The sequence below is a fragment of the Lissotriton vulgaris genome, chromosome 7, assembly GCF_964263255.1.
Source record: "Lissotriton vulgaris chromosome 7, aLisVul1.2, whole genome shotgun sequence".
In the NCBI taxonomy this organism is placed as follows: Eukaryota; Metazoa; Chordata; class Amphibia; order Caudata; family Salamandridae; genus Lissotriton; species Lissotriton vulgaris.
The window spans coordinates 104483419-104496046 of record NC_141695.1 but is presented as its reverse complement, the minus strand read 5'-3'; the positions used below and the strand labels follow the sequence as shown (position 1 = coordinate 104496046).

At 42.3% G+C, this 12628-nt stretch overlaps 1 protein-coding gene across 1 annotated transcript in view; it reads left to right on the top strand.

The window, feature by feature from the left end:
- Nucleotides 1-8044, top strand: part of LOC147700914 (killer cell lectin-like receptor subfamily B member 1B allele A) — a 382529-nt gene extending 374485 nt beyond the window's left edge. The window contains exon 6 of the mRNA XM_086929771.1: nucleotides 7279-8044. Within this exon, the coding sequence (XP_086785897.1) occupies nucleotides 7279-7414 (136 nt within the window). The 3' untranslated portion in view covers nucleotides 7415-8044. The remainder of the gene's footprint in view (nucleotides 1-7278) is intronic.
- The last annotated feature ends 4584 nt before the right edge of the window (nucleotides 8045-12628 follow it).

Below are 12628 nucleotides of genomic sequence, written 5' to 3'. Positions count from 1 at the left end.
CCCATCAGACCAGTAACGCTACAAATTGTTGGATATGTGGCCGACTCCCTCCCTATCAGAAATACAAGGGATTTCTGCCTCTCTTCCGGTACCCTTTCACCCACAATGGTTCCTGTGGGGCGTGGTTTAGTTTAATTAATTCTTTAGATTCAGATTCTGTAGTTTACCAGGGCAACTGGGTATGGGGAAATCTGAACACTGTTTTGCATAAAGTATGTTTCCCTGACAAGGAGGGTCTTCCAAAACGGACAGGAACTGATCTAGAAAACGAAGTATATGGATTAGGTAACTTTACACTTAACCTCATGATTTTGAATGTCGAATCAGAAACCGAACCAGTCTTGCCCGCCATGTCAGTACTGCCAGTCAAAGGTGAATTATGTGTCAGAAAGAGTGGTTCAGTACACCTGGGTCATAGTAAATGTACTACTGTGATTGAATTTAGTGATAAAGGCAAGTCTACATTTAAAGCTACACGTCATTCCTACTTCGTTTGTGGGCATACCGCATATATACGTTTACCTCTAGATTGGGATGGCACCTGTTACATTGCATTCCTTCTGCCACCTGTTTTCCTAGCCCCTCCTGATTATCATAGGGACACCCATCTAGTACATAATAGACCACAGAGAGATCTCCTGATTGTCGACTACACTGAAACGGCATGGGAGCAATACACAGACTTCAATAAAGGTTTCTTTCCCTACTTAGGTACTGTCTTTAATAGTAAGCTGATACGAAAATTAACCAGAACCCTCGAAGCAGTAGTGAATGAAACTACTTCCGCCCTAGGTAACTTAACAGAGGAGCAGTCTGCTATGCGGATTGTTGTTCTTCAAAATCGTCTCGTCCTTGACGTCATCCTGGCCGATAGGGGCGGAGCCTGTAGAGTCATCGGATCGAGCTGCTGTGGTTTCATTCCAGAAAACGCGCCAAAGTATATAGAGCCATTACCCGTCTTCACAAGATTGCAAGTCTGATACACCAGAATCCAGGCACCTGGACTTGGTCCGGTTGGTTCTGGACCACGTTGTCAGCCTGGGGATAGAAAGTCCTATCCTTCCTAGGCATTGGCCTTCTTATAGTATTCAGTTGTTGCCTATGTCTGCAATGTGGGCCAGCAATTTGCGGCTTGTGTGCCACATCTTGTATTCCTCATTCAAGTCCCCATTCAAAACGCCATAAGAAGAAAGAAGAGCAAATGATGTTACATGAACAGATTGATAGATTAATGAGGATTGATATATCATGAAGGGTCCGTAGGGGACAAGGAGGGAATGAGGTAATATGAATTTTATGGTCAATTGTGTCCCCTATCGTAGACCCCAACGGCTCCATGTACGTGCTTCTAGTACATGTAAGTTCCCTCCACTTCCAGCTATGAAGACGCAAATACATTTGCGTCCAACGTTAACATGTCCTCTTTCAGATCCACCATGAATGGGTCAGATATTCAGTTCCGAAGTGTACCTTGCCAACGTCTTTACATGGTGCACTTTCACGTTATTCTAGCTCTGGCAAGTTAGGCCCTGATTTCTGCCATCGAGCCCTTTTTGCCTCCTGTACCTGAAAGCTGCAGTTTGCTGCTTCCTGACCCTTGACTTACTCCCTGTGCGGCGAGCGGTGCCTGGCTCGACCTGCCTTGCCTGCCAAGACTGTATTCAACCTTCAAGTTATCTGCTCCGCTCCTCGAAAATACATTCCTGTCTAGTAGTGTACGAAAACATCCCTTCCCAGCTGCAGAGCAAAGGGCCCGGCCTCACTGTCTCCATGCAAGTAATTCATAGCTTCCGTTACCATGGTAGGCCCATGGCCCCTCGCATCTCACGTAGACACGTAGTCACATATGCACGCACTAGCAGTCAGTATAGAATAGCCTCTGCCCGAGAGACATTTCCTTCTAGATAATACAGTTCCTTAAACACAAGATACCAGATATGATTTGGGATTAGGTTGTTCTGACACTCCAGACTTCTGTCTCCTCATGGAGGGCTAAATGTCAAGTCCCCTTCACCCTCCAGTTCCACGTCAATCACACGTCATGCTGCTGCGCGTGCATCTCTGCCACATGTTTCTGCTGACTCTGCAGGATTTTTCTAGGGATCCACCCACGTGTGACACCTTTATTTGACGTTTCTAAGCACACACCTTTGTGTACGCCCTCGTACACGCCTTCTGTTACGCACATATGTCCTTATCTCTTTTCTCTCAGCTGTTACGCCTTCTGAACCCATCATCACTGTAATGAATGACTATATATATGATGTACTGTTAATAAAGCATTGTAATTCCCTTCCTGAACCTTCGTGGTGATGGAATATGAATGAACCTGGTTCGAACCAATTCCTTTTAAGGAATAAAACTCCTTTTAAAAACTCAGATGCCACGGACTCTGCCTCTTCATTTTGACTGAGTTATTCTTATTGAACTTTACCGCATAAATTAAGTATAGGTAACTTAAATTTACCACAATAGTAGGGACAGGTATGCAGTAGAGCCTTTTCTATATTTGGTGAAAATCCCTCCAGTAGTTGTTGAGAAAATTGAATTTGAGCAAATTATATATCTATATGCGCTCACCGTACGCGCACCGTATGCGTACGGTACACGTACCGTACGCGTACGTGCACGTACCCTTACCTGCGCGAGCGAGTTTCTGATTGGCTGGCAGTCGACTGTCAACATTCCAAACTGTCCAAACCAGGAAGTGTTGGCCACCATCTTGTTTTTCAGGAGAACTGAGGCACAAGAGAGCCCAAAACAAGAGTGGAAAACACGAAAAGGGGGCAGGGTAGAGACCCCCCAACCCTCTAGCCCTTCTCAGGGGGACCCCCAAGGGCAAAAAAAGACAAACAAATTCAAATAAATCGAGGGGTACGCACACCGTACGTGTACGGTACACGTACTGTGCGCGTACCCCGCGATTTAAAAAAATAATAATAATTTTTTTTGCACTTGGTGGTCCTTCTGGGACCCCCTGAGAAGGGCTAGGGGGTCAGGGGGTCTCTACCCTGCCCCCTTTTCGCATTTTCCACTCTTGTTTTGTGCTCTCTTGTGCCTCACTTCTCCTGAGAAACAAGATGGCTGCTCAGGTGGTCCCAGAAGGATAATATATGAACATTATCCCCTATTAGAATTAGCATTTACAAAACCTTTGAAATTTATTGAAAAAAAATATAGGTTTCACGCCTGATATAGTTAGGAGTTAGCATTTAAAAAACCTTGCAAATTCACTGAAAAAACCATAGGTTTCAGGTCTTGTATAGTATTATAGTTAGGAATTAGCATTCAAAAAACCTTGCAACTTCACTTAAAAAACCATAGGTTTCAGGCCTTATATAGTTAGGAATTAGCATTTTAAAAACCTTGCAAATTCACCTAAAAAACCATAGGTTTCAGGCCTTATATAGTTAGGAATTAGCATTTAAAAAAACATTGAAATTGCTCCTATATAGTTAGTTGTACTAACTATATTTCGCGCACCCGCAATCCACTGCTGATGATGTCACATATTACATCATTCATGACATGGTCAGTGACAAGCCTGCTGGGTCAGGCGAAACGCGTTGAAAAGCGGCGATAAAGAAAAATAAAAAGTTTTCACCACATTTGACGTCGTCTCCTCTTCGTATCCTGTGTTGAGGCTGAGTTCACAATATATATATATATTTATATATATATTTAGAGAATCACCATTCACAGCCGCTTCCATGCAGAATAACGAGAGAGCAGAACCACCATATACGTGCTGTTTTCAGTGATTTATTTGTGCAAAGTTCTTAGCCTGCAATCCGCCATGACGCGTTTCGCCTCCACCAACGAGGCTTGATCACATGACGTGTCATAGACACAAACAAGGGCATTTATAGTGCAGATACTCTAATGGGATCAGCTGTTATCATTTCATATATAGACAGTGACAAAATACTATATGTTTAAAATGACAATAAAGGGCATAGTGCCCATAGAATATTTGTAAGGTTCTACCTATAAAAAATCATAATTGAATTTTCAGATTAATACCTAATTTCATTTATATTACACATGAATAATTTCATATATTTACACATAGATAACAATCAAGAAATTCATGTATGTACATTTCATTTATGTGCAGACTAATTACTGTATGTACAAAGGTAATAGTAACATAATAACAAAAAAAGCAGAACCTTATATTTGTATTCTAAGTCGTTTTAAAACCAGATTATGCTCCTCACTGTCATAGAAATCCAACTCAAGTGGATAAAGAACAAATTGAACCAAACAGATACTGAAACCCAAATTAACAGTTCTCCCTATAATGCACTTCTTAGGGTACTGCAAATATTTTAAGTGTGTTTAGTAAAAGTGCAAGTGCTAGATAAAAACAGTTCTACAAAGTTTAACAGGTTGCCGAATCCATTCACGAATAACTCCCTTCGGAGGTTCTCTTGTTTACATATTTTTACTCTTTCAGTTTACAGGAGTAAGTTCGGGGGTATTAGAGGCAGGTGTACATATCGTCACTGGCATTCAATCCTCCAGGGTTTTTACTATTTAGTTCTAAGATATATCTCGTCTCTAGCAGGCGCAACTTGGTGTCCCTGTTACCACCTCTCTTAAGAGGTAGAATGGAATCGACGAGAAAATATTGAAGACTACTGGAGTCGCTATTTTGGGCAGATTCGTTTGTGGGCGGGCAAACGTGTGCTGCCCACATATTGGAGCCCACAAGGACAATGCAAAACGTAGACCACATATTCGGTCTAACATGTGAGTCTCTTGTTAATAGCAATGGGCTTTTCAAGGAAAGGACTAGAGAAATGAGTCTTGTTTATTCCATGGCGACATGCTTTGCATGATTGGCACTTCTTAAAACCTGTGATGCGATCCATCCAAGATTTAGAAGTGTCAAGACTACTTCTTACCAGAGCATTGGCCATAGTGCGGGATCTTCGAAACGTGAGGTTCGGTTTGTTGGATACCAGACCCCCTATTATTGGGTCCCCCTTGACCAGGTACCAGTTCCTAGTGAAGATTTTCCTAATTTCTGAATGTTGGTTACTGTAAGTGACAATGGCTCTAGCTTGTATTTGCTCATTGTCACTCCCTGTTTTATCAGTTCTTACTCTGGGTACTAGGGCTTGTTCCCTCATGATTTTTTTAGTACGTTTGAGAGCCCCATCTATTATTTCATTGCTGTACCCCCTGTTAAGAAACCGTATTTTACTCTCTCGTTGTGCTTGATCACATTCAGTATCCGAACTACATATTCTCCGCAACCTAAGCATCTCCCCATAGGGGATACTGCGGATGAGATGTTGCGGATGTTGACTAGTTGCATGGAGCAACGTATTCGCCGCAGTTGCTTTTCTGCGTAGTTTCGTTTCTAATGTATTGTCTTTGATATAGACCTCCACGTCTAAAAAAATTCCCTGTCTCTTTGTGAATCTGGGAGGTGAATTGCAAGTTAAGGTTGTTTACATTTAATTCCCTTACAAAATCAGTGTCTTCCTCAGAGGATCCCCTCCATATCATGAACAGATCATCTATATATCTGAGGTATAACATCACCTTGTAGGTCATAGTGTCCCTGTGTTGATCCATGAGGACCCGCTCCTCCCACAGCCCCATGTGCAAGGACGTGAATCTGGGGGAAAAGCAGGCCCCCATGGCCACCCCTCTCATCGCTTGGTATACCTGATTGTTAAATGTAAAAAAGTTCTGTTCTAGGCAAAGCCTTAACATTCCAACAATCATTTTGTTATGATGTATACAATCCATGGGGCGCTTATCAAGGTAATGTTCCACTGCCTTGACACCGTCACAGTGTTTGATAGACGTATAAAGTGAGGTCACATCCAAAGTCATAAGGAGAAAATCATCACTCCAGTCTACTGTGGCCAATTTGCAAATAAAGTCAGTAGTGTCTTTTACGTAGGAATCCAGTTGTTTCACCCACTCCTGTAAGAAATAGTCAATATAATGAGAAATATTTTCAGTGGAACTGTCTATAGCCGAAATAATTGGCCTCCCTGGTGGCGTTGAGGCATCCTTATGCACCTTAGGTAAAAGGTAGAAAGTGGGGATGACAGGATGATCCTTTTTCAGATATCAGAATTCATCATAGGAAATTAAACCACTACTTCGCCATGCCATCAACTTCGAAATTTTGGTCATTCCATGCTGTTTTTATTACTGAAAGGTTGCTTTTTCTGTAGCAATCTATGTCCTCAAATTGCCGCTCAGCCTCTTTTATATACTCATCTCAATTCCAAAGGACGATGTTCCCCCCTTTGTTGGCTTGTTTCAATATTATTTTGTTGTCGGCACAAGGCAGCACACATGGAAAAAGCAAAAACGAGGAGAAATAAAATAATAATTTCTCCTCGTTTCGCCAACTTAGGTCCTGGATTCCTGGTCTTAATTTTGGTGCTGCCTCCGATGTATGCCACCCTTGTAAATAGGGGTCTGTGTCAAAATGAATGGGTGTTGCGGTGGACCACCCACTGCAATACCCACTGCATGCCCCTTTCCCTCTAACCATAGTGTAAAAGGGAGCCTTATGTACCAGGCATCGTTAAGCCATGTTTAGTGGCTTAACGCTGTCATGTTCATAAGGCAATGCATCCTATTGCCACCACAATGTCCATAAAACAACGTTCCCATGGCGATAGGGGCTTGTACATATGCCCCATAGTCTTTCGGAAATAGTGGCATCGGCAGGACCCTTTTGGGTTCTGGGCGCTCTGCAACAGTTAATCTGCACACGGTTGTGGAAACTGAAGATCGGCGCAGACCCAAGGTAGTTTTAGACATATACGTGATACATAGAATGTCAAACAAGAAAAGTAACTGTGAGAAGATACACAGGAGCAAATAGTGTCACGACTGGGGGTGACGACATGCACACAATCTTCAAAATTGTCCAATCTAGATGGCTCCACCCCTTTTATCTGTGGCGTCTTTCATGGCCCCTTACAGAGACGCTACTGTAGCTTTTGAACAAAAAAAAGAAGTAAGCTTTCATTTTGCATACATTTAAATTAATTTGCAAATCGGCTGATCGAGTTTACATTTTGCAATTTGAAGCATAAACCCAATTTAGAGCAACACATGGCGATGTATACATACCTTGAGCCATACCTTGATACATGGCCAGGTAGTAGCCTTTTTTAAGGACATTTTTCACTAAAGTTTTTATTACATTTAATGTCTTTCAGCACAATGTTTTCTAATAAAACCTGCCTTATTACTAACAGCCTCTGCCTCACATTAATGTCCCTTTTTCTGCAGGTTCAGTGTCTTGGGCCCTGCTGATGTAGACCGGTGTGGAACGGTGAATAGCGGCTCCATTGTATCCTCACGTTGTAGCAGCAGCTTCCACTGGATCTGTCAGAAGGAAGCGGAGAGCTTCAGCTCCAGGGTTTAAATTTGGAGTCGAATACTTTGGCATCAAGGAAATCCCTGCATGATAACCTTATGGGAGTAAAATGTTTGGATACCACTTGCTGCCTCAAGAGCAAGCAATGTAGAAAACCTTGGAAGGGATGGGAGCAATTAAATAAAGGTGTTCGTTTGACCATGCTTTAATGTGATAAAAATAACTCTACCTACACTCATTTTCTACATATTCTTGTTACAAGCGCTATATATGCCAAACACGGATCTTTCTCCAACCATCAGCATTCCATAGTGATTCAAGCACCCTTGTTATATGTTATATGGGAGTGGTTGTGTAAATCATGTAATAAGTTGTAGCGTACATTTAAGTGTTTGCCTAGAAAATGCACCAATGTGAAATATCATATCTTCCACTTGTCAAGGAAGTAGGCAATTCTGACTACAACACATAGTTTTAATGGTATTAAGTTCTACCAAAATCTAATGAATTGGCAAAATAATCTAGTTTATTCAGTACTAGATATTTTTCTTGTCTGATTTAGCTACTAAAACTCTAATTTGGCAAGAAGATTTAAATGAAACAATATAGCCATTGTAAAAATTCTAGAGAATGCTGAGAATGAGAAATTGTTGTAATGTATCTGCAAATAAATGATTGAAAATCAGATTTTAGGAGGGGGATTTTGTGATTGCCCAAGATGGCGGTCGTAGTTTTAGATCACTCTGTGCTGTCTGAATCCTGCCAAATCCACCCATTCTGGTGACATACATGGCGAAACGGAAGAACTGAATCCTGTGTCACTAGGCACTTGTTGGAGCCATTGGGCCATGATAGCCAGGAGAAACCAGTATTGACATAGATACCTACAAACCGAGATATGTAAAATGAGTTCAATGCGCTACAGCTGCTTCATATTCTGAACTCTGGTTGGAGGGAGTTAGGAATGGGAAGTTCTTAAAATTTAGATTAATATTTATTAGTTTCCAGCACACAAATTATACAGGTGGTATGAAAGTGAGAAAAGATCTATATCTATCAGGATGCACAACGGTAGGCAGCCAGAATATTAATTAATCTCATAGAATATGTATGGTCCTAACAATAAAATTAAACACAGAGCTATTCTTCAATATATTTAAAAAAATCTCCCCAAGTGTGCTTACTTAGCAGGTGATGCATCTGGTGGGTCCAAATGTTGCTTGTTTGGCTGTCATGACCACTACAGAGTCTATCACTCTGGCTTGACTAAAGGGTCTATGGGGAGGCCCATCCAGCTGCCTACGCCCTTCCCGCTGGCATTTACAAAGGTTTATAACGACGATCTAGATCTTAATGCTATGTTCACAAAGACACCATAGATGGTGATCTATACATATGTATCCCACATTATTAGCGACCACTCTGCAAGCTATAACATATATAGAGGCCCCATTGGGGAGGATTGTTATGGGCGGTGATTTAAACATAGTAATGAGTACGAAGATGGATACCAAGGATGCCACTATGAATACAAGACAAATGGACAGATCTATTGAGTCTGAGTGATGTTTGGCGGGTTAGACACTCAAAAGACACATAGGTCACCTGTAAATCAAGTCTACATCATGGCTGTTCTAGAATAGACTACTTCATCCTAAAGGTTTGACATGGGTTCCTGGGCTGTGAATATTACCCAGATTCCATTTAGATCTCTCCCCAATAGAAATAACCGACGGTCACTCTTAAGAGATAGATAAAGGACAATGGTGTTTAAATGTCTGGTGGTTAAAAAATTAGGAATTCTCTGAATGCTTTAGGGAAGAGATTGAAGTTTACCTCAAGTGAAATGAACACTCTGTGATCTCTAGAACTACATCAGTCTTATTACAGCTCCAAATGACACAGTCCTGCATGAACTGCCAGGTTTAGTCCCCTTGGAATTGGAGAATAAACAACCTCAAATCGGTTTCAAACTGATGAGCCTCTTCAGTGATTTGCAGTTGGAATCCTATTGCGTAATGAGAACATGATCCACGTCTGTGCAAACTAGTCGCAAAAAAGGACGTCATACGGATGAAAACAAAAAAGTAATGGTTACATGATTGAATTCATCACAGCTGCTGGTAATTACTTGGACCACATTCTAGCCCATCGTCTTTTTGCCAACATACTTCTCAGACCGGAAAAAGCCATTTGAAAAACAGCCTTGGTCCTGCTCCAATAAAATCAGTCCAGCCCGCTGTGCTCACATCTGAAGTGAAACACAACCAACTTCACACGGGATTCTGGGGCATATAGACAAGACCCCATCACCACCACAAAGTCACTTTTACCGACTTGGTGGCGATAGGGACTTAGCCATATTTACAAGGCAGCATTAAGCCACTTAATGTGGCTTAATGCTGCCTGGTAAATAAGGCCCCCTTTCACGCTATGCTTAGCGTGAAAATGGTGGGCAGTGGGTGTTGTGGTGGGTGTTCCACCTTGACACCCATTGTTTTTGGCCCTGCCACATATGTACAAGTGTAGCGTACTGTTGTGAATAGAGGCCTGGAGCTGGGTATGATTTAGGTTGCTTTATTCAAGATAGTCAAGTCTTCAGGATGTTAATAACAAGATATAGAGAAGACCCACCAGGAGTGACCAGCTTGTCACTCGGCCTGCCTGGTTCCAACTGCCAGTTGTCACCAGGCTAAACCCCAAACACTCCATGATGTCACCGGAGGTTCTAGTGGTGACATCATGTGAGAGACAATGAAATCCCACAGGCAGAAAAGAAACAGGCTAAATACAACACATCTCCTTTCTTTAGGAAAATCAATAAGAGACAATTATAAAAGGTAAAAATTAGCTTCGATGTACTCCACCATATAAAGGTACACAGTACACTAAAAGATAAGACATTAAGATTAGTGTACACATAGATTGTAAAAGTACATAACACACATTCGAAAGATAGAGTACTAATACATCCCAAACAGTTACTAACATATCCCAAACGCAACTCGTCCCAAACACACCTAGTCCCAGGTCCCATCCCCTTTCCTTGGGAAAGACAAACACAAATTGATTATGTGACAAAAAAATGAAGCCCACTGTGCTCCGTAACGGAGTACTTCTCTCTCCATGAACCACACCTTGGAGTAGCCATTGCTCTGCCCCCAATTTTCTAATGGGGTACTCACCGGGGTACAACTCTCCCCGTGAACGACACCTTGGAGTAACAATTGCTCCACTCCCAATTTTATTGGGGTACTGACCACCCTTAAATCTTTAAAAAAAAACACTCCACACCGTAACACCACACCTTGGAGTAGCCATAGCCCCGCCCCCAATTTTCTAATGGGGTACTCACCGCCCTTTGAAAAAAAAAACTTAACTAGGACACATATAGTCCCACACACTAGGACACATATAGTGCCAAACACCTCACTTCATGAATCATTTGAGTATACAGATTCTATCTCTAAAACAACGCGAGTAATAACTTCCATCTCAAAATTAAAGGGCACACACCTCCCATTAATACCCAACTTTACGCCACCCCAAAGAAACCAAATTATTCACACATCACTCGCTTGCCACTCACCACACCTCAAATATGCTACACGGGGCACTCACCACGTTCTAGACATACTACCACAGGGAACTCTTTACCCTCAAGTAAACTTAAACAACAGACGGCACCCCAAATGAACTGCAAAACGACAACAATCATCACCGACTCACCCCTCAACACTCACCCACAGGAACACAAGGCAAACATTACATTGGCCAGCAAAATAATGCAAAAGAAAGTCCCATGCTCCGGTGAGCGGTCTCTCACCCGAGTTCACCTCAGAAGAAGAAATAACTATTCATAGAATGTTGTCTCCATGAAATCTTCATCAGCGCTTAATTCCCATGTAACATCCACAATGTTTGCAACAGCTTTTAATGAAATCGACCTTCATGTAAATAGTTGATGGTAAAGTTCATTTTATTCCCCTGCGATGTAGTTGCAAACGAGTTATACACTCTCCGAAAGTCACACGGCTTTAGTCCGTAAACATAACTGTCCCGCGATGTGACACATTGCCATGGTAATGACCCTAACCTCAGCACAAAATGGCGGCACGCACATTACGTAGAGCTGGATGGCTCTAGGCACGTCGCTGCCCTGAATGTGCAAGTGCGGCACAACAAGACTCCCTTACGTCACAATGAGCTGTACTGCGAAGGTAAGCTTCACGCGTTTCTCTCTGATTTTTGAAAAATGGCAATGACAGTTATGTATCTGTGGGGCATTTCCAGTGTATCTGTGGTGCATTTCCAGTCGCGCATTTCCCATCGCGTAGTTTAAGAAAAGTTGGTCAAAAACATTCCCAAAGTACGTGCTGACACTTATTTTCCGCATGACTCCGCTCAGCTTTTAAATACATCCGCTGCGTGTTGTTCATTTTAATTCTTCCAGGCACACGATCTGACAGCTCAAACTGCTTTTAAATACATCCACTGCGTGTTGTTCATTTTAATTCTTCCAGGCTCACGATGTGACAGCTGAAACTGATGCTCATCTTTCCTCATACCCCCACGGTGCTTTTCCTCTCAGCCGCTCGATGACAATCAGTGATTACAGCTCTGTACAGCACTCCCAAGCGCTTCAAATCGTGTCACAGCCGCTCGATCACAATCAGTGATTACAGCCCTGAACAGCACGCTTGCTGAATTAAGATAACAACAGCCTTCCAATGGCCATATGCACGTAATATTGATGTCTGCGTTTTCACACACTAGTGAACTTCGCCAACTCTGCCACAATATCAAGCTCATGCAGACCTACACCCTGGGTTTGCAGGCCGTCCGTTAGCAAGGACACTGGTCGGACTTACCAGGGTGATTCTTTTCTTTATTTTCCGTTTCAGCAGTGATAAAAATAATCTCTTTTCCTCTTAAATACCCAGGCTTTTCGCTTTCAGTTTCTTGCACGTTGTAGGCTTATTTCATTAGTTGCAGTTTCTTTACTTTGAAGGTTCCTTTTCCTTGCACGCTGTAGGTTCTTTTAAACTTCTCCAAAAGTCGCCATGACCAGCTTGTCACTCGGCCTGCCTGGTTCCAACTGCCAGTTGTCACCAGGCTAAACCCCAAACACTCCATGATGTCACCTGAGGTTCCAGTGGTCACATCATGTGAAAGACAATGAAATCCCACAGGCAGAAAAGAGACAGGCTAAATACAACACATACATAGGAGACTGAACCAAAATTAAGCCCAGGGAAAACC